At 42.0% G+C, this 25,796-nt stretch overlaps 1 protein-coding gene across 3 annotated transcripts; it reads left to right on the forward strand.

Annotated features, from left to right (window-relative positions):
* The first annotated feature begins 624 nt into the window (after positions 1 to 624).
* Positions 625 to 25,400, forward strand: LOC124008696 (adhesion G-protein coupled receptor G7-like). 3 transcript variants are annotated; one of them, XM_046320202.1, is made up of 17 exons: positions 635 to 1,164; positions 2,967 to 3,080; positions 5,666 to 5,962; positions 9,800 to 9,904; positions 10,458 to 10,567; positions 11,054 to 11,197; positions 11,317 to 11,402; positions 11,480 to 11,613; positions 11,800 to 11,913; positions 12,579 to 12,748; positions 13,702 to 13,854; positions 17,066 to 17,178; positions 17,562 to 17,893; positions 21,739 to 21,820; positions 22,503 to 22,661; positions 22,927 to 23,086; positions 23,314 to 25,400. In XM_046320202.1, the coding sequence occupies exons 2-17, from the start codon at positions 3,044 to 3,046 to the stop codon at positions 23,521 to 23,523; spliced, it is 2,406 nt and encodes an 801-aa protein (XP_046176158.1). In that variant the 5' UTR covers positions 635 to 1,164; positions 2,967 to 3,043; the 3' UTR covers positions 23,524 to 25,400. The 3 variants fall into 3 exon arrangements, 2 of the variants coding, with proteins under 2 accessions (XP_046176158.1, XP_046176159.1); XR_006834137.1 differs by lacking the exons at positions 22,927 to 23,086; positions 23,314 to 25,400 and adding an exon at positions 22,078 to 22,190 and having other exon boundaries at positions 625 to 1,164; positions 22,503 to 22,626; XM_046320203.1 differs by lacking the exon at positions 635 to 1,164 and having other exon boundaries at positions 5,850 to 5,962.
* The last annotated feature ends 396 nt before the right edge of the window (positions 25,401 to 25,796 follow it).

Below are 25,796 nucleotides of genomic sequence, written 5' to 3' on the forward strand. Positions count from 1 at the left end.
AGGTAGTTGGTATCCATCCGGGTGATCCTGGCTCCAACCATCTGGAGCAGGTGATCGAACTGGCTTCGGTCCAGACGAAAGTAACTTCGGAATTCCTCTCCACACATTCGAAGCTGTTGAATTAGACGGTGGAACTCCCCTGCCTGTTTTCGAGACTTTAACCATCTCTGGAACCACACAGACGTGCGTTTTCGGGGGGGCTGGTCCCGGCCCAACAGTGCGATCAAGACCACCTTCCTCAACGTTGGTCTCATTGTTGAAATAGCCTACTCTGCTATCTTGACTATTTATTATTGCATTTCTTTCCAAAACTGCATTTGGAGGGAAATGATATTATAGGCTCTCACAATTAATTTGTGGATGTCATGGAATGAATAATATACTTGGCAAATCAATTAATAAACACATGTAAAGAAATTCTCCAGTCAAACTGTTTTTATTATGTAATCCCACTTTTTTTTTACTGAATATGTGTGCAAAAAAAAATCTACATTCATATTTTGCTACTTTCTGTCAAGTCTACGCATACAACTTGATGCAGCGTTCCATTGGAAATGAATGTACTTCTGGTGTTTCGAAACGCACAGTCGGTGTGTTCGAAGCGTAACGATGTGTACGTTAAACCTTTTGGCAGCTATCTGTCTCCATGCTGGCTCACACAAAAAAAAGTGTCAAGGAAAGTAAACTTGGATTTTGGCGTCACTCCTTTCAAAATTCATTGAGAGCATACATAATTGACATATTAACTTGAATTGTTGCTTCTCGTTGTGTTGTTGTCCCCCGGTGGCTAGCTAACAAAACAAATGCCCTTTCCTAAATTAGCCATGGTTGGAGATAGTGATTTGGACTTGTGGTTTTATTTATCCTCCGTAATGGCCAATGATCATGGCGATTCTGATCCAACCATTAATCCATACATTGCTGTGCCTCTTGCCTGAGGATGGAAGTCCAATATGTAGCTACAGTAACGTTAGATGTAGAAGGCTAATGTTTTAACTCGCTAATGTTGCATCGAATTGAAGTTAGGCTAGCGAACAAGCATTTTAGCCAGGTAGCCTAGGAAAACAAACAAATAAAAAGCGTGGACTGCTGTATGACAGAGTGATAAGACCGTGTCCTCAACATGAAAGAGGAGGATGGCATTGGCGTTTCTCTACAAGTAGGGTGAGTCAACATGTTTTTCTACTTGCACACAGAAATCAGAACCAGGACAGCCACCTCATATTTAGCGTACGTTGATTAGCCTTTATTGTTTTTGGTATATTTTTGTTTTGACTGTATTAGACAAAGCAGATGTGATTTAATGATCAAATGTTGAAGTTGAAATGGTGCTGGAATTAGTGGAAGCAGCTCCTGTTTTCTTTGCGACTTGCGGTAACACTGGTTCTTATTCAATAGTCGTTTAGTGGTCATAAAATGTCGAAACATTAACTTACTTGACAACGCTGTAGGTCATGTTACTGTACACGCAATATGCTTTGTGGACTTCATTGGACAGAGCTATCTGGTTTTGTGATAAAACAAAGGTGTGGTTGAATTTATTCTTATTGTCTCGGCCTTTCGACCTATATATCACGGTCGTAAAGCATATGGATTAGGTTATAGCACAATTATCACTACACAGGTTGTAATATGGCTTTTTTGTTGTTGTTGTTGTTATTATTGGGGGCTTGGCTTTACCCAGGCACTGCTGCTGATAGTCTACACCTGTTGATTACGAAGCATGTGACAAAGGACAATTTAATTGGATTTTGACGCAGTCTCTGTTTCTACCTTCAACTGCCATGTGGTGGCGCCAAACTCTTCCTCTAAAGGGGATTTATAATGGCTGTGGAACGTTCCATCCAAACTGTTCACCAGTCTTCTCATTATTTTGCAGATAAATAGAGCTGTTTATGAAAACACTTTGAGCATATTCACTGTCACTTATGTATGTCTAATTTCAAGGTTCATTTGTTTCATAAGGTTCATTTAGGGGTACATTCTTAGAGAACTGCTATACATTTTGCCCACAATTTTAGGGAAAAAAAGTGACAGTTCAATAAAGTGTTGTTTAAAAAAAACAATGAGTTCAGCCTTTGAGCCTCCATTAGGATCAATAGGCTGTCCTGTCATCTACCTGGTAAACCCTCACCTCCATTATCTCATCTCCTGGCTCTGGAGCCTGTGGACAGATTAAGACTTGAGTTGTCTATCTGAAACTCCAGGGCTTAATGTTGACCTGTCCTGCTGCATTTAGAAACCCATCCTCTTATATCTCATCCTGATCTATGGAGCTGGCTGCCATAATCTGTCTGGCAAGGGATAGTACGCTAGTTACTGTACCTCCAGTCTTAGACATACATTCTAATTACCGCTCCTTCCTCCAAGTTTGCACTTGTTCACTGATTTGAAAGGAAATGACTGGAATAATAAATATGGTAGAAATTCACACTAGAACAGTGATGGACAACTTTGATGGGGGTGGGGACCACAACAAAAAATCTGACTCAGGAGGGAAGTGGCCCCCACACATGCAGTCAGAGCCAGCCCTAACCTTTTGGGGGCCTTAAGTGGAATTTTCTACCCCCACCCAGTTTGGGAAACTCACTTCTTTCTTCTGGAACGAGTTTGGGAAACCCTGTTCTAGTGTCCTGACATTCTAATCCGGACCTCCAAGACAGTTCCATCATTTCTTATACACATGCTCTAGTTCAAAAAAGGTCTGTTTACCAAAACATGTGCTGTACCTTCCCAGCTGCCACTAAGGATGTTTTGCATAGAGAATGGTCCTCACAGTATCCATCCATGTCTATCATTTATTTATCCAGTCATGTCTGATCTATTTTCAAAGAATTTGTGTCATTGTCTTTACTGATCCTGTTGACAACATTGATTGTGTTGGAGCCAATGTACAGTACTTTTCCCTTAATTTCAACTCTAAATCATTAACTGGTACCTGTACGTCAATGCGGACTCTGTAATAGGTGGAGCGCAGCATAAGACCAACATACGTCCGAATAATGTGCAGTCTGCTGACACTGGATGACTGGAAACAGCAGAGATGAAGGAGCTATGGGTTATGGTTGTCTTTGCTACAGGTAAGACTTGCTCTGTATTGGATTCATTCAGGGTGATTTAAGATGTTCAGACTACACTGACTGTACAAAACATGAAGAACACCTGCTCTTTTCCCTTATTGATGTCTCTTGTTAACTCTACTCCAATCAGTGTAGATGAAGGGGAGGAGACAGGTTAACGAAGGATCTTTAACCCTTGAGACAATTGAGACATGGGTTGTGTTTGTGTGCTGTTTAGAGGGTGAATGGGCAAGACAAAAGATGTAAGTGCCTTTGAACAGGGTATGGTAGTAGGTGCCAAGCGCACCAGTTTGTGTCAAGAACTGCAACGCTGCTGTGTTTTTCACGCTCAACTATTTCTGTGTGTATCAGAAATGATCCACCACTCAAAGGACGTCCAGCCAACTTGACACAACTGTGGGAAGCATTGGACTCAACATGGGCCAGCATCCTTGTGGAATACTTTTGACACCTTGTATTGTCCATGCCCTGATGAGCTGAGGCTATTCTGAGGGCTAAGAGGGGGTGGGGGGGTGTTCCTAATGTTTGGTATACTCAGTGTATGATGATGATGTTGTTAAGTTTCTTGTATGATGCAGAGCTGTATTGGAAAGTTGCTTTCCCTTCTGATGTGCAAAGATGTATGATACATTTAACTTATCAATTGATTATAACCCGAAGGATATACAGTTGAAGTCGTAAGTTTACATACACCTTGGCCAAATACATTTAAACTCAGTTTTTCACAATTCCTGACATTTAATCCTAGAAAATATTTCCTGTCTTAGGTCAGTTAGGATCACCACTTTATTTTAAGAATGTGAAATGTTAGAATAATAGTAGAGAATTATTTATTTCATCTTTTATTTCTTTCATCACATTCCCAGTGGGTCAGAAGTTTATATACACTCAATTAGTATTTGGTAGCATTGCCTTTAAATTGTTTAACTTGGGTCAAACGTTTCGGGTAGCCTTCCACAAGCTTCCTACAATAAATTAGGTGAATTTTAGCCCATTCCTCCTGACAGAGCTGGTGTAACTGAGTCCGGTTAGTGGGCCTCCTTGCTCGCACACACTTTTTCAGTTCTGCCCACAAATTTTCTATGGGATTGAGGTCAGGACTTTGTTATGGCCACTCCAATACCTTGATTTGTTGTTCTTAAGCCATTTTACATCAACTTTGGAAGTATAGTTGTGGTCATTGTCCATTTGGAAGACCCATTTGCGACCAACCTTTAACTTCCTGACTGATGTCTTGAGATGTTGCTTCAATATATCCACATAATTTTCCTGCCTCATGATGCCATCTATTTTGTGAAGTGCACCAGTCCCTCCTGCAGCAAAGCGCCCCCACAACATGATTCTTCTACTCCCGTGCTTCACAGTTGGGATGTTGTTCTTCGGCTTGCAAGCGTCCCCCTTTTTCCTCCTAACATAACGATGGTCATTATGGGCAAACAGTTCTATTTTTGTTTCATCAGACCAGAGGACATTTCTCCAAAAAGTACAATCTTTGTCCCCATGTGCAGTTGCCAACCATAGTCTGGCTTTTTAATGGCGGTTTTGGAGCGGTGGCTTTTTCCTTGCTAAGCGGCCTTTCATGTTATGTCGTTATAGGACTCGTTTTACTGTGGATATAGATACTTTTGTACACATTTCCTCCAGCATCTTCACTAGGTCCTTTGCTGTTGTTCTGGGATTGATTTGTACTTTTTGCAAAAAAAAGTATGTTCATTTCTAGGAGACAGAATGAGTCTCCTTCCTGAGCGGTAAGACTGCTGCGTGTTTCCATGGTGTTTAAACTTGCATCCTATTGTTTGTACAGATGAACGTGGTACCTTCAGGCGTTTGGAAATTGCTCCCAGGGATAAACCAGACTTGGAGGTCTACAATTTTTTGCTGCGGTCTTGGCTGATTTCTTTTGATTTTCTCATGATTTTAAGCAAAGAGGCACTGCGTTTGAAGGTAGGCCTTGAAATTCATCCACAGAAACACTTCCAAATGAACTGAAATGATGTGTTTTAGCCTATCAGAAGCTTCTGAAGCCATGAAATAATTTTCTGGAATTTTCCAATCTGTTTAAAGGCACAGTCAACTTAGTGTATGTAAACTTCCGGCCCACTGGAATTGTGATACAGTGAAATAATCTGTCTGTAAATAATTGTTGGGAAAATTACCTGTGTATTGCACAAAGTAGATGTCCTAACCGACTTGCCAAATCTATAGTTTGTTAACAAGAAATTTGTGGAGTGGTTGAAGAACAACTTTTTTAATGACTCCAACCTAAGTGTATGTAAACTTCCGACTTCAAATGTATTCGTGTCTATGAAGAAATTGTTTCAGATGTATTTTTTTATGCAGACACTGACTGTAAATCGACTACTGGCAGGTCTTAGATTCAGTTGATAACAGAGTAGCCTTTGCTGTCAACCGTTTATTGGCAGTGATAATGACTTCTTTCTCTCATAAACTACAGTAGAAAACATTTCTAAACTGATGCAGACACAATGAAACTGGAACAGCATGAATCATCTCCTATGTTTATAGCAACTGACACTATGTTCCCTTTTTTATGTGGTTTACTGAGTTAATTCTCTTTTTTAAAGTCTCTTTTCCACAGGGGAATCTCACCAAATCATCTGCCATTCCAACCACCATTGACATAACTACCTCAACTACTACTGCCCCTTTAACCCCTGACCCTCCAACTACTGACACTCCAATTACTGGCTACCTAAATACTACTGGTCTTCCAACTACTGGTTACCCTACCTCTATCCCTGTTACCAGTATCAGTCTCTCCTCTCCAACCACAACCCCTCTGGACTGTATCAACGGTGGTGAGCTGCAGAGTGGAGTCTGTATCTGTCCTGATGAGTGGACTGGAGAGACCTGTTCAGATGGTACATTCACAGTACACACCACTACACTACTATACCTAACCCTGGGTCTACCATTCAGACTCCTCCACAATACTATACTACTATACCTAACCCTGGGTCTACCATTCAGACTCCTCCACAATACTACACTACTATACCTAACCCTGGATCTCACATTCAGACTCCTCCACAATACTACACTACTATACCTAACCCTGGATCTACCATTCAGACTCCTCCACAATACTACACTACTATACCTAACCCTGGGTCTACCATTCAGACTCCTCCACAATACTACACTACTATACCTAACCCTGGGTCTACCATTCAGACTCCTCCACAATACTACACTACTATACCTAACCCTGGATCTACCATTCAGACTCCTCCACAATACTACACTACTATACCTAACCCTGGATCTACCATTCAGACTCCTCCACAATACTATACCTAACCCTGGGTCTACCATTCAGACTCCTCCACAATACTACACTACTATACCTAACCCTGGTTCTACCATTCAGACTCCTCCACAATACTACACTACTATACCTAACCCTGGATCTACCATTCAGACTCCACAATACTATACTACTATACCTAACCCTGGATCTACCATTCAGACTCCTCCACAATACTACACTACTATACCGAATAGAGGTCTACCAATTAATCGTAATGGCCAATTAATTAGGGCCGATTTCAAGTTTTCATAACAATCAGTAATCGGCATTTTTGGACTCCGATTATGGCCGATTACATTGCATTCCACAAGGAGACTGCGTGGCAGGCTGACTACCTGTTACGCAAGTGCAGCAAGAAGCCAAGGTAAGTTGCTAGTTAGCATTAAACTTATCTTATAAAAAACAATCAATCAACATAATCACTAGTTAACTACACATGGTTAATGATATTAGTCTATCTAGCTTGTCCTGCGTTGCATATAATCAATGCAGTGCCTGTTAATTCATCATTGAATCACAGCCTACTTCGCCAAATGGGTGATGATTTAACAAGCGCATTCGCAAAAAAAGCACTGTCGTTGCACCAATGTGTACCTAGCCATAAACATCAATGCCTTTCTTAAAATCAAAACACAAGTATATATTTTTTTAACCTGAATATTGTTAATATTGCCTGCTAACATGAATTTCTTTTAACTATGGTAATTTTCTCACTGCTCTTGCGTTCCGTGCAAGCAGAGTCAGGGTATATGCAGCAGTTTGCGCCGCCTGGATCGTTGTGAACTGTGTGAAGACCATTTCTTCCTAACAAAGACCGTAATTAATTTGCCAGAATTGTACATAATTATGACATAACATTGAAGGTTGTGCAATGTAACAGCAATCTTTAGACTTAGGGATGCCACCCATTAGATAAAATACGGAACAGTTCCGTATTTCACTGAAAAAAATAAATGTTTTGTTTTTTCGAATTGATAGTTTACGGATTTGACCATATTAATGACGTAAGGCTCGTATTCCTGTGTGTTTATTATATTATAATTAAGTCTATTATTTGATAGAGCAGTCTGACTGGACGGTGGCAGGCAGCAGCAGGTTTGTTAGTATTCATTCAAACAGCACTTTCCTGCATTTGCCAGCAGGTCTTCGCTGTGCTTCAAGCACTGCGCTGTTTATGACTTCAAGCCTATCAACTCCTGAGATTAGGCTGGCAATACTATAGTGCCTATAAGAACATCCAATAGTCAAAGGTATTTGAAATACAAATGGTATAGAGAGAAATAGTCCTATAATTCCTAGAATAACTACAATCTAAAATGTCTTACTTGGAAATATTGAAGACTCCTGTTAAAAGGAACCACCAGCTTTCATATGTTCTCATGTTCTGAGCAAGGAACTTAAACGTTAGCTTTCTTACATGGCAAATATTGCACTTTTACTTTCTTCTCCAACACTTTGTTTTTGCATTATTTAAACCAAATTGAACATGTTTCATGATTTATTTGAGACTAAATTGATTTATGTATTATATTAAGTTAAAATAAGTGTTCATTCAGTATTGTTATAATTGTCATTATTCCAAATATATATATAAAAAACTCGGCCAATTAATCGTTAGCTGCTTTTTTTGGGTCCTCCAATAATCGGTATCGGCGTTGAAAAATCATAATCGGACGACCTCTAATACCTAACCCTGGATCTACCATTGACTCCACTCAACACCACAACACTACTATACAGTCATGGCTAAAAGTTTTGAGAATGACTCAAATATTAATTTCCACAAAGTTTGCTGCTTCATTGTCTTTAGATATTTTTGAAAGATGTTACTATGGAATACTGAAGTATAATTACAAGCATTTCATAAGTCAGTTGATGCAAAGAGTCAATATTTGCAGTGGCGACCCTTCTTTTTCAAGACTTCTGCAATCCGCACTGGCATGCTGTCAATTAACTTCTGGGCCACATCCTGACTGATGGCATCCCATTCTTGCATAATCAATGCTTGGAGTTTGTCAGAATTTGTGGGGTTTTGTTTGTCCACCAGCCTCTTGAGGGTTGACCACAAGTTCTCAATGGGATTAAGGTCTGGAAAGTTTCCTGGCCATGGACCCAAAATATCAATGTTTTGTTCCCCGAGCCACTTAGTTATCATTTTTGCCTTATGGCAAGGTGCTCCATCATGCTGGAAAAGGCATTGTTCGTCAGCAAACTGTTCCTGGATGGTTGGGAGAAGTTGCTCTTGGAGGATGTGTTGGTACCATTCTTTATTCATGGCTGTGTTCTTAGGTAAAATTGTGAGTGAGCCCACTCCCTTGACTGAGAAACAACCCCACACATGAATGGTCTCAGGATGCGTTACTGTTGGCATGACACAGGACTGAAGGTAGCGCTCACCTGGTCTTCTCCGGACAAGTTCTTTTCCGGATGCCCCAAACAATCGGAAAGGGGATTCATCAGAGAAAATGACTTTACCCCAGTCCTCAGCAGTCCAATCCCTGTACGTTTTGCAGAATATCAGTCTGTCCCTGATGTTTTTCCTGGAGAGAAGTGGCTTCTTTGCTGCCCTTGACACCAGGCCATCTTCCAAAAGTCTTAGCCTCACTGTGCATGCAGATACACTCACACCTGCCTGCTGCCATCCCTGAGCAAGCTCTGTACTGGTGGTGCCCCGATCCCTCAGCTGAATCAACTTTAGGAGGCGGTCCTGGCGCTTGCTGGACTTTTCTTTGGCGCCCTGAAGCCTTCTTCACAACAATTGAACCGCTCTCCTTGAAGTTCTTGATGATCCGATAAATGTTTGATTTAGGTGCAATCTTACTGGCAGCAATATCCTTGCCTGTGAAGCCCGTTTTGTGCAAAGCAATGATAACGGAATGTGTTTCCTTACAAGTATCCATGGTTGACAGAGGAAGAACAATCATTCCAAGCACCACCCTTCTTTTGAAGCTTCCAGTCTGTTATTCAAACTCTATCAGCATGACAGAGTGATCTCCAGCCTTGTACTCGTCAACACTCACACCTGTGTTAACGATAGAATCACTGACATGTCAGCTTGTCCTTTTGTGGCAGGGCTGAAATGCAGTGGAAATGTTTTTGGGGAATTCCGTTAATTTGTATGGCAAAGAGGGACTTCGCAATTCATCTGATCAGATCACTCTTCATAACATTCTGGAGTATATGCAAATTGCCATGATACAAACTGAGGCAGCAGACTTTGTGAAAATGAATATTTGTGTCATTCTCAACTTTTGGCCACGACTTTACATAACCCTGGATCTCACGTTCACTGATCCAACATTATTCCTTGGATCTCACATTCAGAATGTATATTTCATGTTTGCAGTCACACATTTGGTCCATGTTGAAATATATTTTATTTCGATAGAGAATTTCTGCAATTCCACCAGCAAGGATGGATTCTCCTTCCCAAGAACAACGGTTGGCTGGTCTGCTTATTCAGAAGAGTTGTGTGATGAGAAGACAACCAGTAGTATGTTACTTTTATTCACCTAAAATGAAACTATTTTTTAAATTTGTTGCAATCCTAATGAATGCTGTATTAGGTAACACAAATCTTGATTATATTTTCTATTTAATCATATTTATTTTCTCATCCAATTTTGTGTTATCCAATTGGTAGTTGGATACCGCTGCAACTCCCGTATGGGAGATGCGAAGTTCGAGAGCCGTGCGTCCTCCGAAACACAACTCAGCCAAGCCGCACTGCTTCTTGACACAATGCCCTCTTAACCCGGAAGCCAGCCACACCAATGTGTCGGAGGAAACACCGTGCCAGCGCGCACTGTGCCCGGCCCGCCAGTATGCGATGGGACAAGAACCTCCCTGCCGGGCACACCCTCCCCTAACCCAGGCGACGCTGGGCCAATTGTGCGCTGCCCCATGGGTCTCCCGGTCGCAGTGACAGAGCCTGGACTCAAACCAGGATCACTAGTGGCACAGCTAGCACTGCGATGCAGTGCCTTAGACCACTGCACCACTCTGGAGGCCCTTGACTCTTGACCTTTTTGTCTTGTTTCCTCCAGCCGGTTTACCAGAAGCCTCAGCAAGATGTTTGAATGACACCGGCTCTCCAATGTTTGGTCCTCCTCACATTCTGCAGTGTGAATTTACCCTCAGTGACATTCAAGGAAATGTACGTCAATAGGTATATTTTTGAATTATCTTGATTTAAGACCAGTCTCAACTTAGCTTTCTTCTTTCTTCAGGTCAGTTTCTTAGGTCATCATTATGAGGAGTGGATTTTACAGTTTGAAGATCAGTAACAACTGGCCTTTACCTTCAGATTATGTATTCTGTTCCTTTATTTTGCTTAACAGTTGATGAGGAACATTCTTTTTTATTTGTGTTTTACATGACTTTTTATTGAGTCATTCAGCAGATGCTCTTATCCACAGTGAGTGCATACCTTTTCATACTGTTGCCCTGTGGGAATCAAACCCACAACCCTGATGTTGCAAGTGCCGTTCTCTACCAACTGAGCCAACTGAGTTCTCTACCAACTGAGTTAATACTGGCAATTTAATATCCAATTGTACTCCCAGTTCAGCATGTTGCTGTCACTTATACAATGTTCTGTTGAAAAACTAAAATTAATACAAATAATTCTGTCTCTATTCAGATCTCCAGCAGTTCAGGTGATTTACTACAGTTGGCCTTCAGTACTCAGATCCTGACCTCCCAACCAGAGCAGCTGTCAGCTGACAACATCACCATAGCAGCTCAGATCGCTAACACACTGCTTCAGTCTGCAAATATCACAGAGGTACAACATGTTTTGAAATCAAGTCGTGAACTATGACATGTTCTGGTGAGAAACGTGAGGTTGCTCCTGCAGTGATTTGAACACTTGAGGTTCATCCCCTGGTTTTGATTATGTTGCAGGACATCGCAGTGGCAGCTGTAACTACCATCAGTCAGCTGCTCAATGCCAGTGAGGAGAGTACACAGGAGAGAGACGCTGTCCAAAAGTACTGGAGTGTGTGTGCCTCTGTGTTTGTGTGTATGGGTGCATGTACACTAATGTTTTTCTGTGTTTCTCTCCCAGCCTCACAGAGACCCTGGAGATGTTTTCCCTGGACCAGCACAATAATGTGTCCTTGGTGGTTCAGCCCAACCTGGCAGTCCAGTCTGTCCAAGTACCAAGTGACTCAGTGGGGATCCAGTTTACTGCTCTGACTGGTGGGTAGGACTGCTAGTGAACCTACACACTGGCATTTAAAGTGATGGTTTATATCTGTATTGACAGACTGGGTAAAACTTCTCAATGTTGGTCAGTAAGGTTTGGTATGGATTACAGACAAATACAGAAGTAACACTATATTGCTCTGCTTTAAATTGCTAAATCAAATGAATCTCCTTCTCCAGGAAGTTCTGGCAATTTTGTGGCAAACGGAATAAATCTCAACATCAATACCTCTGAACTGATAGCTGACAAAGGAGGTTCTACCGATGTCCAGATTGTTATCAAATTCCCACCAGGTGAGCCAATGTATTATGCAAACATAATGTATGAACTCAAGCATCAATTTCCTTAAATTGATATCACAGAGAGCTTACCTGCTCTTTGTGGTCTCAGAAATCAGGTCAGCAGTGACTAAATGTAGATATTTCAATTAAGTTGAGTTACATGGTTGTTTGTAATTTAGTTTAGCCTTTTTAATCATTATATTTATTTTATTTAACTAGGCAAGTCAGTTAAGAACATTCTTATTTACAATGATGGCCTCAGAACAGTGGGTTAACTGCCTTGTTCAGGGGCAGAACGACACCTCGGGGATTCGATCCACCAACCTTTCGGTTACTGACTTAACGCTCTAACCATTAGGCTACCTGCCGCCCCATGTTATTGTTTTTACCATCGAAAGACCACTTTGGAAACAAACCTTTTAATTAATACAATTAATATCCTCTGGGTCCACATTGTACATTTTGGTGTACGTCTGTTACCCAAAATAAATTCCATTCAATATGGATAAGTAAACTAATGATCAGTAATTTGGCTTCCACGATAAGCCTACAAGGTAAGGTCAAGCTACTCACGTATATGAACAACAATCTCTCTCTCGCTTTCTCTCCGTCCCGCTCTCTTTCTCTTCACCCCTTCGCTCTCCCTCTCCTCTCTCTTTCAATTTTACTCCACTCAGTTTTGCATAGTAAAAACACAAACTACTCCATTGGTTTTGTGCTCTACCAAAACGACCGGTTCTTCAGGTCCAGTGCTTTCAGTGCTTCTTCAGGGACCAGCAGAACGGTCATCTCTGCTAACCTGGGACATGTGTCTGGGTTACATGTTGAGATGCTCTTCAAGCCCACAGTAAGATTTATCTTGGAATCAATAAACACAAAGTGGTCCAAATTCTCTGGGAAACGTGTTGGGAAGTTATTCATTATCTAAGTCAAATGTGTCAAACTCATTCCATGGAGGGTCGAGTGGCTGTGGGTTTTTGTTTCTCCCATGTATGTGATTGATAATTAAGTTCACTGATTAGTATGGAACTCCCCTCATCTGATTGTCTTGAAAGGAAAAAACTAAAACCAGCAGACACTAGGCCCTGCATGGAATGAGTTTGACACTCCTAATCTAAGTTATCCATTGACTCTTATGTGCCACAAGGAACAAGAAAGCATATGTTGTATTTGGTATATAATATGATTGGTATATAATATGATATACAGTGGGGCAAAAAAGTATTTAGCACCAGCTGGGTGCAGGTCTACAATTTTGTTTCTGCTGTCCTTTGACAGCTCTTTGGTCTTGGCCATAGTGGAGTTTGGAGTGTGACTGTTTGAGGTTGTGGACACGTGTCTTTTATACTGGTAACAAGTTCAAACAGGTGCCATTAATACAGGTAACGAGTGGAGGACAGAGAAGCCTCTTAAAGAAGTTACAGGCCTGTGAGAGCCAGAAATCTTGCTTGTTTGTAGGTGACCAAATACTTATTTTCCACCATAATTAGCAAATAAATCCATAAAAAATCCTACAATGTGATTTTCTCTTTCTTTTTTTCCTCTTTTTCTCCTCATTTTGTCTGTCATAGTTGTAGTGAACCTATGATGAAAATTACAGGCCTCTCATCTTTTTAAGTGGGAGATCTTGCACAATTGGTGGCTGACTAAATACTTTTTTGCCCCACTGTATAATTGTAACTACTTCTTTCCCACATGTACTTAATGACCTGTTATGCTTCATATTTGACTTGCATACTGTGAATGCATGTGTTTTTCTGAAGGATTTACAGTGAGTTTGTTTCTGTTCTCACTTCTCAGACTGTCCCCAACGCCTCCCTCCATGACTTTGCCTGTGTGTGGTGGAACTACACGTTGAAAGACTGGAGCACCTTTGGCTGCTCCAAAGTCAACCACTCAGAAGATGGCCTGCGATGTTTCTGTAATCACACCACTAACTTTGCTGTGCTGATGGTGAGTAGCTAGCTGCCCTCATCTCCCTTTTACTGACCACACTCTGACCTATGGAGGGGTTCCCAAACTTTTTTGGCCCATGACCCCATTTTGATATCTGATAATTATCGTGACCCCAAACATGTAGAGTAGTAATTAAGATGGGCTATGGCAGTCAGTTGCAAAACATTCTAACAGTACTATTGATTGTCTTCTCAACTCACCATCACATCATTTTAATGTGGGGCTATGATAGTCAGGGGACATTATGTCAGACCAATTTGCTACTATCTCACCACCACTACTGAGATAGTGAGATAGGAGACAGGATTCATGTTGTGTCGGTGGTTCTCAAAGTCAGGGGGTGTGGTTGCCAGTGTTCACCTCATCTCTGCTGTCACTTCCAACCTGGATCGATATTTGGTTTTAATGCAGTAAATCCACAAAATCCAGCCTCACACAGAGATGAGCTGTCAAGAGTTACCATGAGTTTTAATACCCAGAGCGAGACGGCAGGATATTCGGCACGATCTGTGTTCGATTTCACTTACCGGCATGTCAACAGAGGCAGGATCACAGTCAAACAGATTTCTCTCCAGTAATAAATATTTTCTCTGAATCCACTGAATCGGTCACTCATCTGTAGAATGTTTTTGTATTTCCCCTGCATGCTTGCGTTCAGTTCATTCAGTTTCCCAAATATATCATTTACATAGGCAACGAGACGTATTTTCTTTTCATTACAAAGAAAGTCAACAAAGTTTTTGTTTTTTTGCACGCTATTCGATCCCATGGATTCTGTTTTTGGTCAATCTAGTCACGCAGCGCATCCTTTGTGCAGTTTCATGCTCGAGAATTGTGAGACAGAACAATTTGTCTTCGTGAATAACATCCCCGACATGTAGCGAACAAAAAAAGTAAATTAATGGGCATCTTGGCCCTCACTGCTAACGCCCATTTTGAAAGCTGGGGAGTTTGAGAGGTTCAGTCAGTTTCCTATTGATCACTAGCTATAGCATAAATGCTTAATTTGATTTTGTTATTATTTTGTGTATTTTTTACCCCTTTTTCTCCCCAATTGGTAGTTACTGTCTTGTCCCATCGCTGCAACTTCCGTACGGACTCGGGAGAGGAGAAGGTCAAGAGCAATGCCTCCCCTGAAACACGACCCCGCCAAGCCGCACTGCTTACTGCTTCTTGACACACTGCTCGCTTAACCCGAAGCCAGCCGCACCAATGTGTCGGAGGAAACACTGTACAGCTGGCGACCAAAGTCAGCGTGCGTGCACCCGGCCGCACGATGGGACAAGGACATCCCAGCCGGCCAAACCATCCCCTAACCCATAGACGACGCTGGGCCAATTGTGCGCCGCCTCATGGGTCTCCTGCCTCTGGCCACTGCGACACAGCCTGGGATCGAACCCGGGTCTTTAACCGCTACGCCACTCGGGAGGCCAATGAATTCTTATTTTTGCTGTGTTACCTGACAAAGGTATTAATGTGAGTTTCTGTGCCTCAGCCTCCCCACACCTTGTTTTCACCATATCTATTGTTGCGGTAATATATCTGAAATAGTGTGTGGTTTCATGCAGTAGTGGGCCTTGCCATTCACCTGAGAATAGAGTGACCATAAGTCCCGGATGTTATCCGGACAATCCTGATTTTTGGCCCTTTACTCCGTAATCAAACAGTCATGTCCCGCATTTTATCCATTTTTGCATTTTTGGGGGGATTTGTCCAGTATTTCAGTCAGGCATTCCAACCTGTCTCTTGCAGTCATGTTGCACTTATGTAAGAATATACACTACCATTCAGAAGTTTGGGGTCACTTCCAATTTCCTTGTTTTTGAAAGAAAAGCACCTTTTATTGTCAATGAATACATCATCAAATTGATCATAGGCATACAGAGGCCCATTATCAGCAACCATCACTCCTGTGTTCCAATGGCACATTGAGTTAGCTAATCATTATAAAAGGCTAATTGATCATTAGAAAACCCTTTTGCAATTATGTTAGCACAGCTGAAAACTGAACAGCGCAAACTGGACAACTGAGCAAGAGTACATTAGTGTCTAGTTTGAGAAACAGACGCCTCACCCGTCCTCAACTGGCAGCTTCATTAAATGATACCCACAAAACACCAGTCTCAATATCAACAGTGAAGAGGTGACTCCGGGATGCTGCAAAGAGAAGGCCATATGTCAGACTGGCCAATAAAAAGAGAAGATTAAGATTGACAAAAGGACACACAATGGACAGAGATACAGCTTTTTCTTTGCAACTCTGCCTAGAAGGCCAGCATCCTGGAGTCACTTATTCACTGTTGACATTGAGACTATTGAGACTATCGTTATTGATATCTGATATTTTTGCAGCTCAAGACGAGACATAGGCCTTTCGTCAACAAATACTTCTCAAATCCTTTCAGCCTAAATTTCTGCTAAACTTGGAGAGGATCGTCAGGCCTCCTTACTACTTACAAAAAACATGCTTCTGATGAAGAGCTAATAAAGTAAGTAAATAGCCATATTAGACTGAAAGATAAGCATAGCAGTGGGAAGTAGGGTGTTGCACCCCCTGAGAAATGTGAAATACAAAATAATATTAATTCATATTTTCACAAAAGTAGTGCCTTGGGTTTTTACTAGTCCTGTATTAGCAGACTGATATAGCCGTTTGTAGCACAGGCACAAAAAAAGATAATTCAGCAAAACAAAATGTCAATTATCGTTCACAAATTGACAGTGATGATGCATTGGCCTATTTAGAAGTTAGGTGCAGGGTAGGTAACACTGTCCCGTAAATCCTTCTGTTGTACCGCATTTTTTGTATTTTAAATGTGGTCACCTTAAGTGGAAATTATTCAAGTGCAACGGTCAAGTGCGACCTTTTCCCACTGTCTAAGGGTGCTTTCTGGTTGAATTTTATATTTGAATAATTTTAATTTAGCTTTTTTAAGGTTAACCACATTACAATGATTTTGAGATACAAAGACTATAATATAATATTTTATACAACTTAATAATAAAACTATTTAAATCTTTAGCAGGATTTAGGAAATTCTCCTGCGATCCCATTTTCATATCAGTCGACCCCCCATGGGGTCGTGACCACTATTTTGGGAACCTATGGTTTACCACAGCATATCCAGGTCAGATGAGGGTGATGACTTTACACTATGACTGTGACGGAAACTTAGTGTTGAAATGTCTTTTTCTTTTCTTTCTACAGTCGTTCAGGAGGGATTTTAAATACGCTGAAGCGCTAAACTGGATCACCATATTGGGATGCTCCATGTCCATCATAGGGTTGAGTTTAACAATAACATTCCAGATCGCAACCAGGTAAGATCCTACAGGGTTCCAGAACCAATTCAAAATATACAGTAACATTCCAGATCGCAACCAGGTAAGATCCTACAGGGTTCCAGAACCAATTCAAAATATACAGTAACATTTCAGATCGCAACCAGGTAAGATCCTACAGGGTTCCAGAACCAATTCAAAATATACAGTAACATTTCAGATCACAACCAGGTAAGATCCTACAGGGTTCCAGAACCAATTCAAAATATTGGGTGCTTCTCAACAGTGTAAAGAAGCCCTTTGTCTGATCCAACAGGACTTGATAGGTGAAACTATTTTAAAACCCACTATTAATGAACCAACACACCCATAGCTACACATATAACTTCCCTAACATAGTGTTGTCTATCACCTGTCCCCAGGAAATCACGCAAAACCAACCCAACAGTCCTCTTAGTGAGCGTCTGCGTGTGTCTCCTGATCTTCACCCTGCTGTTCATGTTGGGAGTGGACAACCCTCATAAACAGCTGGACAAACCTGAAATACTTGAGGACAACGTTCTCCCCCCGTCCGACACACACACGGCGCAGGACAGAGGGCCCTGTACTGCAGTGGCAGTCCTGCTGCAGTACTTCCTGTTGGGGACGTTCACCTGGAACACGCTGTACGCCACAAATGTCTTCCTGATGATCAGAAGCAGCCTGGCCACCAGCCCGTCACACTTCACAGCCTATACCATGGCCATCGGATGGGGTAGGACAGCATGGAGAAAAATAAACTATTTTGTTGTTTCAGAGGCTTTGGCTTGCATTATACCTAGGCTCTTGAACCAAAACTAATGCTAGGTGATATTTTCAGCTCTAATAAGCCTGAACTATAACATAAAAGCTACTTGTATAGTGATGTTATGTCTTTAGATTATGTATGTGTAGTATATTACTCTGTACAGTGTATTCGGAAAGTATTCAGACCCCTTGACCTTTCAACGTTTTGTTACGTTACAGCCTTATTCTAAAATGGATTCAATTGTCCCCCCCCTCAATCTACACACACTACCCCAAAATGACAAGGCAAAAACAGTTTTTCAATTTTTATTTGGAACATTTATTAAAAATAAAAGTTATCACATTTACACAGGTTGAAAATGTCAGTGAATGCACTTGCCAGTTGGTCAGCGCCTGCTTGGAGTATATGTCCTGGTAATATATCTGTCACTGGGCTGCTCCTGGCTGGGTTTCCTTTTGTATTCCGTAATAGTTTGCAAGCCCTGCCACATCCGACAAGCGTCGAATCCGGTGTAGCAGGATTCAATCTTAGACCTGTATTTACTCTTTGCCTGTGCGATGGTTAGTCTGAGGTTATAGCGGGATTTCTTACGTCCTGGTTAGTGTCCCGCTCCTTGAAAGCGGCAGCTCTAGCCTTTAGCTCAGTGCGGATGTTGCCTGTAATCCATGGCTTCTGGTTGGGGTATGTACATACGGTCACTGTGGGGACAACGTCCTCATTGCACTTATTGATAAAGCTGTTGACTGATGTGGTGTACTCCTTAATGCCATCGGATGAGTCTCATAACATATTCCAGTCTGTGCTAGCAAAACAGTCCTGTAGCTTAGCATATGCGTCATCTGACCACTTCCATATTGAGTGAGTCACTGGTACTTCCTGCTTTAGTTTATGCTTGTAAGTAGGAATCAGGAGAATAGAATGACTCTCTTCGCGTTCCTAGGAAACTATGCAGTATTTTGTTGTTATTTCTTACATTGGTACCCCAGGTAATCTTAGGTTTCATAACATACAGTCGGGAGGAACTACTGAATATAAGAGCAACGTCAACTCACCATTATTACGACCAGGAATATAACTTTCCTGAAGCAGATCCTGTGTTTTTCCCACCACCCTGGACAATGGATCGGATCCCAGCCGGTGAACCTAAACATCGTCGCTGTAAAAGGGGCAAACGAAGCGGTCTTCTGGTCAGGCTCTGGAGACGGGCACATCGCCACCACTCCTTAGCATACTACTCGCTAATGTCCAGTCTCTTGACAACAAGGTTGATGAAATCCGAGCAAGGGTAGCATTCCAGAGAGACGTCAGAGACTGTAACGTTCTTTGCTTCACGGAAACATGGCTCACTCGAGACACGCTATCGGAGTCGGTGCAGCCAGCTGGTTTCTTCACGCATCGTGCCAACAGAAACAAGCATCTTTCTGGTAAGAAGAGGGGCGAGGGGGTATGTCTTATGATTAACAAGGCGTGGTGTGATCATAACAACATACAGCCCCATCGCGGACGAGGATGTCTTGCTCCCAGACAGACTAAACAACTTCTTTGCTCGCTTTGAGGACAATACAGTGCCACTGACACGGCCCACTACCAAAACCTGTGGACTCTCCTTCACTACAGCCGACGTGAGTAAAATATTTAAACGTGTTTACCCTCGCAAGGCTGCAGGCCCAGACAGCATCCCCAGCCGCGTCCTCAGAGCATGCGCAGATCAGCTGGCTGGTGTGTTTACGGACATATTAAATCAATCCTTATCCCATTCTACTATCCCCACATGCTTCAATAGGGCCACCATTGTTCCTGTTCCCAAGGAAGCTAAGGTAACTGAGCTAAACGACTACCGCCCCGTAGCACTTACTTTCGTCATCATGAAGTGCTTTGAGAGACTCGTCAAGGACCATATCACCACCCTACCTGACACCCTAGACTCACTCCAATTTGCTTACCGCCCCAAAAGGTCCACAGATGACATAACCACACTGCCCTAAACCATCTGGACAAGAGGAATACCTATGTGAGAATGCTGTTCATCGACTACAGCTCACCATAGTACCCTTCAAACTCGTTATCAAGCTCGAGACCCTGGGTTTCGACCCCGCCCTGTGCAACTGGGTACTGGACTTCCTGACGGGCCGCCCCCAGGTGATGAGGGTAGGTAACAACATCTCCACCCCGCTTATCCTCAACACCGGGGCCCCACAAGGGTGCGTTCTGAGCCCTCTCCTGTACTCCCTGTTCACCCACGACTGCGTTGCCATGCACACCTCCAACTCAATCATCATCAAGTTTGAGGACGACACTACAGTGGTAGGCTGGAGGGTGAGGGAGAGCTTTGTACGCATCTCTGTGTGTGGAGTAAAGGTTGTCTTTTTTTTTTTCCCCATTCCTCTGGTTGCACATGTAGCATGCTGGTAGAAAATAGGTAAACGGGTTTGAAATTTCCCAGCATTAAGGTCTCTGGCCACTAGGAGGGCAATTTCTTGTTTACTTATGGCTTTATTGGCTTTATACAGCTCATTGAGTGCGGTCTTAGTGCCAGCATCGGTTTGTGGTGTAAATAGACAGCTACGAAAATTTTAGATAAATTCTCTAGGTAAATAGTGTGGTCTGCAGCTTATCATGAGATACTCAATGTCAGGGGGGGGGGCAAAACCTCAAGACTGCCTTAATATTTGATTTCTCACACCAGCTGTTAGACAGACTACCACCCTTGTCTTACTGTAGACAGCTGTTCTGTCTTGCCGATGCACGGAAAAACCAGCCAACTGTATATTATCCATGTCTTTGTTCAGCCACGACTCGGTGAAGCATAAAATAATACAGTTTAAGGTATCATTGGTAGGATAATCTTGAACGGAGCTCGTCCAGTTTATTCTCCAAGTCCGGCTGGGCTACTCAAGGACATTCAGAGATTGTTCCCAAGCCACTCCTGTGCTTAGGGTTGTTGTCCTGTTGGAAGGATCCTGAGCGCTCTGGAGCAGGTTTTCATCAAACATCTCTCTTCTTTGCTCCGTTCCTCTCTCCCTTGTTACTGACTAGTCTCCCAATCTCTAACGCTGAAAAACATCTCCACAGCATGATGCTGCCACCACCATGCTTCACTGTAGAGATTGTGCCAGGTTTTCTCCAGACGTGACACTTGGCATTCAGGCCAAATAGTTCAATCTTGGTTTAATTTTGGCAAACTCTAAGCGGGCTGTAATGTGCCTTTTACTGAAGAGTGACTTACGTCTGGCCACTCAACTATAAAGGCCTGATTGTTGGAGTGCTGCAGAGACCGTTGTCTCCCATCTCCAAAGAGGAACTCTGGAGCTCTGTCAGTGACCATCGGGTTCTTGGTCACCTCCCTGACCAAGGCCCTTCTCCACCGATTGCTCAATTTGGCCAGGAGGCCAGCTCTAAGAAGAGTCTTTGTGGCTCCGAACTTATTCCGTTTAAGAATGGTGGAGGCCACTGTGTTCTTGGACATTCAATGCTGCATTGTTTTTGTACCCTTCCCAAGAGCTGTGCCTCGACACAATCCTGTCTCGGAGCGCTACGGACAATTATTTCAACCTCATGGCTTGGTTTTTGCTAAGGTATAAGGTATTTCTGTTTTTTGTTTTCAATAAATTTGCAACAATTTCTCAATCTGTTTTCGGTATGTCATTATGGGGTACTGTGTGTAGAGTGATGAGGAAAACAACATTTATTTAATCAATTTCAGAATAAGGCTGTAACAAAATGTGGAAAAAGTCAAGGGGTCTGAATACTTTTTAGGATCTATATATGGCTGCATGCAAAACTACCAGGAAATAACATTCTCTGTCCTTTAGGACTGCCTGCGGTTGTGGTGGCCCTCACCTTAGGAATTAGTTACAGAGTGGATGATCCACTTGGTTACAGGCAGGAGGAATTGTGAGTCATTACTGTACTATACTACTACTACTACTACTGTACTGAATTGTACTATACTACTTCTCTATACTGTACTGAGAGCGACCCGCCTCAACGTATTTACTGGTCTATGACCCACTGACACCGCCCCCGGTTAGAGACTCCAAGAGTTAACACACACAGGAACTTTATTCACACACAGGAGAAGTTGCACATAGGGATGTACATGGGGATGATTTTTTTGTAGTCACTCATCCCATACGTATATGTTTACCCAGGCTCTGATACTGGAAACAACACAGTTCAGGATCTGCTAATACTGACACTTGAGAGAGCATGCAATGGACCTGACGGGCTAGCTTGGAGCATCTGACCAGTCACAGGATGCATGGTCAGAGTATTGGCAGAGTGTAGGGTGCATGGGGACAGTGATTGACTGAAGTTCTCATGTGAACTGTATTGTACTGTACTATCAATATAACTAATACTGTAAACGCTTTTCCCTATCAATGATCGTATTACATGCTTTTAACGATGGTAAAGAGCAATTTTAAAAGTTGTAAAAAACTAAAAGAATGATCCATTGTGTTGAAAGGTTTCTTGTTTACTTATGCCACCCACCATGTTTACTTTATACCACGTTATACAAATCACTGCCTGTTTTGTCTGTCCCACTCTCAAACTCATTCATTTGACCTCTCAGTTGCTGGCTTGCTGCCCTCGATCCAAAGGGGAACTTTGACTTCAAGCTGCCAATGTTTTGGGGGTTCCTGATACCTGTGGCATTCATGCTTATGTTCAACACAGTGATGTTGGTATATTTTGCAGTTACAACGTGCAAGACCAACCCACATTTAACTAGGTAACATTAATCAGTCTTGATTTTAAATGCTTACTAACGAGCTTAATTGTTAATTGTCTTTCAATGAAAAGCTTGTTATAAATCCAATGTATTTTACTATTATTAATTCAGTCAATAGTAAACAAATCATCAAATTGAATTAGCACTGTGCTCTCACACACTGGAAGTCACATGTTCTTCTACCACAGCATTACAGCAATCTATTACAGCAGTCTATTACAACAGTCTATTACAGCAATCTAAGTATGTTGGTTATGTTTCCCAGTACAAGACACACATCGATGAAGAAGAAGTTCCTCAGTAGCTTCTCTCTGGCTGTGGTGCTCGGTCTCTCCTGGATCCTGGGCTATCTGTTGCTCATTCCACAGAACCAGACCATGTACACCATACTCAACATCTCCTTCTGTGTTCTCACCACCACTCAGGTAGTAAACGTATGCACTCACTACTGTAAGTCACTCTGGATAAGAGCGTCTCTAAATGACTCAAATGTAAACTATGAATACTATTATTCGACAGAATCCAGACATGATTTGAAAATTAGACACCTACTAAACATAAATAAATGGAGCTGCCCCTTATGGAAACACTACCTTTTGTTTGTCCTTGTGTGTTCCTGAAAATACTTAATGTCCTTGTTTTTGCTCCACAGGGCTTGCAGATTTTCATTCTGTTCACAGCAAGAACAGCAATTGTCAAGAAAAAGATGTCAAGTACTTTGAATTCTGTCTCTAGTGCTGGGATCCCTCTTCACACTAGGAAGTTCAGTCTATGGCGAGGCGAGCACAGTGATAAAGTAGAATCATACACACAGCAGGGCACTGTGTTATTTCCAACTTGTTCCTCACAGACATCTAACTGATGGGCTGCAAGTTCAAACCTAGTTTGTAAAACTTCTCCTCTTGTACTATAATATACAATATACTGCACACAATTTTGTATCCACGTAGAGTATATTTACTGTGAAGACTAGTCCCTCAGAAGTTGTCCAATGATTTTTTTTTGAATAAAAGTGTTCAATAATTATGTGATTGTCTTTTAAGCTAATGTTTGTTTAAATGTTCTTATAGTGAGACAACACTATTTTACACAATCTCAGAAAATAGCTTAAGACAGTGTAGCCCAGGGGTGTCAAACAAATTTTCCCCTCGGCCACATTTGGTCATTAGCGAGGTCAGATGGGACGCACTTAATTGATTAAGAAGCTTCTGCTCCAACTGCCTGTACAGCACAGGCTGCAGCTGACAATTACAGTTATGATAGAATGAGGAAGAAAACAGGCATGTCATAACCATGAAAAAACAGTGCATCTGGATATTCTGGGGCAGTTTGAGAGCGAGGGCACTCACCTGGCAAGACATCTGCGTCATGGAAGGGCAGCGGATTAAGCTTCTGCATTGTTTACAGAGCAATGTTTTTTCCACATCAACAAACCTTCACACGTGGGGATTGGCAGTGTCATGACATGGACCTCTTTGGGTATAGCGAGCACCATCCCACTCTCTCTCTCTTACCACCTCTCTTTCTTCCCCCTACACCCAGGCTCTGTTAGGCAGGTTATAACTTCCTAGAGGAGATTCTCCTCATGGCCAGAGTATAGAGGGAGTGAGGTTCACAGGAGAACAAAGGAACCCCTTCCACATTAAAGAGCTTGAGAACTGAACAATGTCCATGTTTTGGAGAATGTGTACACGGTCTGGGAAGAATCCAGCTACGAACTGGTCCATTTTGTATAATTTTGTGAAACTCATGAGAGACAATGGAGCGACATTCCCATAACTCTGATTATACAAGAGTCTCCGTTGTAAGTCTTGCATCTGATTGTTGTATAAAATTAATGAGGAAAGATTAAACTATTTGTGAAATTATGTAATGTCATTTTAAACTGTTTAATGAAAGAGAATCAAATTCCCTTTTAAAGTTTAACTAAATCATTGGCCTGCACCATGAGCACAGACATTGAACTGGCACCATGGGACAGCCCCTTTCTACTGTTACGAATATAACCCCCACCTGGAGGAATTCCCTTCAGACCAGGTGACCACGATTACCACGGGAGGGCTAGACCAGTACCCCATCACAGAGGGAGCTAAGGTTTGAGTAGATTGCTGAATCTTTTAACCATGGCATGTGGTTAAACTCTGAGACTATCCATCCGATACAAATTACTAGTCTGCAGCTAGAAATGATGTACCCGTGAATGCGAAGGCCGACAACCACCGAAACATATATTCTATAAAGTTTCTGAATGGGACTCTGACCTGTCCATTCTAACCACGGAAGAGAGAGAGTGAGGACAAACTCTCCAACAGAGATCACAACGACACACTGAGCATAAATATATAGATTGCAATTATTGAGTGAGCATTCATGTTCAAAGGATTAGCATTTCAATTGTTAGAATTATCAACTGTGTCTTTTGAATTTCACACTCTTCTTAGTCCCTTTGTCTACCAAACCGCCATACCAGTTTAGCCCACTAGGGCACAGCCCCTATTTTTTTTTTTTAACCTAGTCAGTTAAGAACAAATTCTTGTTTTCAATGACGGCCTAGGAACAATGGGTTAACTGCCTGTTCAGGGGGGAGAACGACAGATTTGTACCTTGTCAGCTCGGGGATTTGAACTTGCAACCTTCCGGTTACTAGTCCAACGCTCTAACCACTAGGCTACCCTGCCGCCCCTATAATTTCCTTGTAACCACATTTACTTTGTTTGTGTGTGCATTTCTGTGATTATTTAGTTAGTTAATAAATATATGATTGAGACAATTGATGTATGAATGATTCTTAGTGAAGACTGGGTTCGTAAAGATTAGAGGTCGACCGATTATGGTTTTTCAACGCCGATACCGATTATTGGAGGACCCCCCCCCCCCCAAAAAAAAAAGCCGATACCGATTAATCGACCGATTTAAACATTTTTGAAAATTTGTAATAATGACAATCACAACAATACTGAATGAACACTTATTTTAACTTAATATAATACATCAATAAAATCAATTTAGCCTCAAGTAAATAATGAAACATGTTCACTTTGGTTTAAATAATGCAAAAACAAAGTGTTGGAGAAGAAAGTAAAAGTGCAATATGTGCTATGTAAGAAAGCTAACGTTTCAGTTCCTTGCTCAGAA

Source organism: Oncorhynchus gorbuscha, linkage group LG21 (assembly GCF_021184085.1).
Source record: "Oncorhynchus gorbuscha isolate QuinsamMale2020 ecotype Even-year linkage group LG21, OgorEven_v1.0, whole genome shotgun sequence".
NCBI lineage: Eukaryota > Metazoa > Chordata > Actinopteri > Salmoniformes > Salmonidae > Oncorhynchus > Oncorhynchus gorbuscha.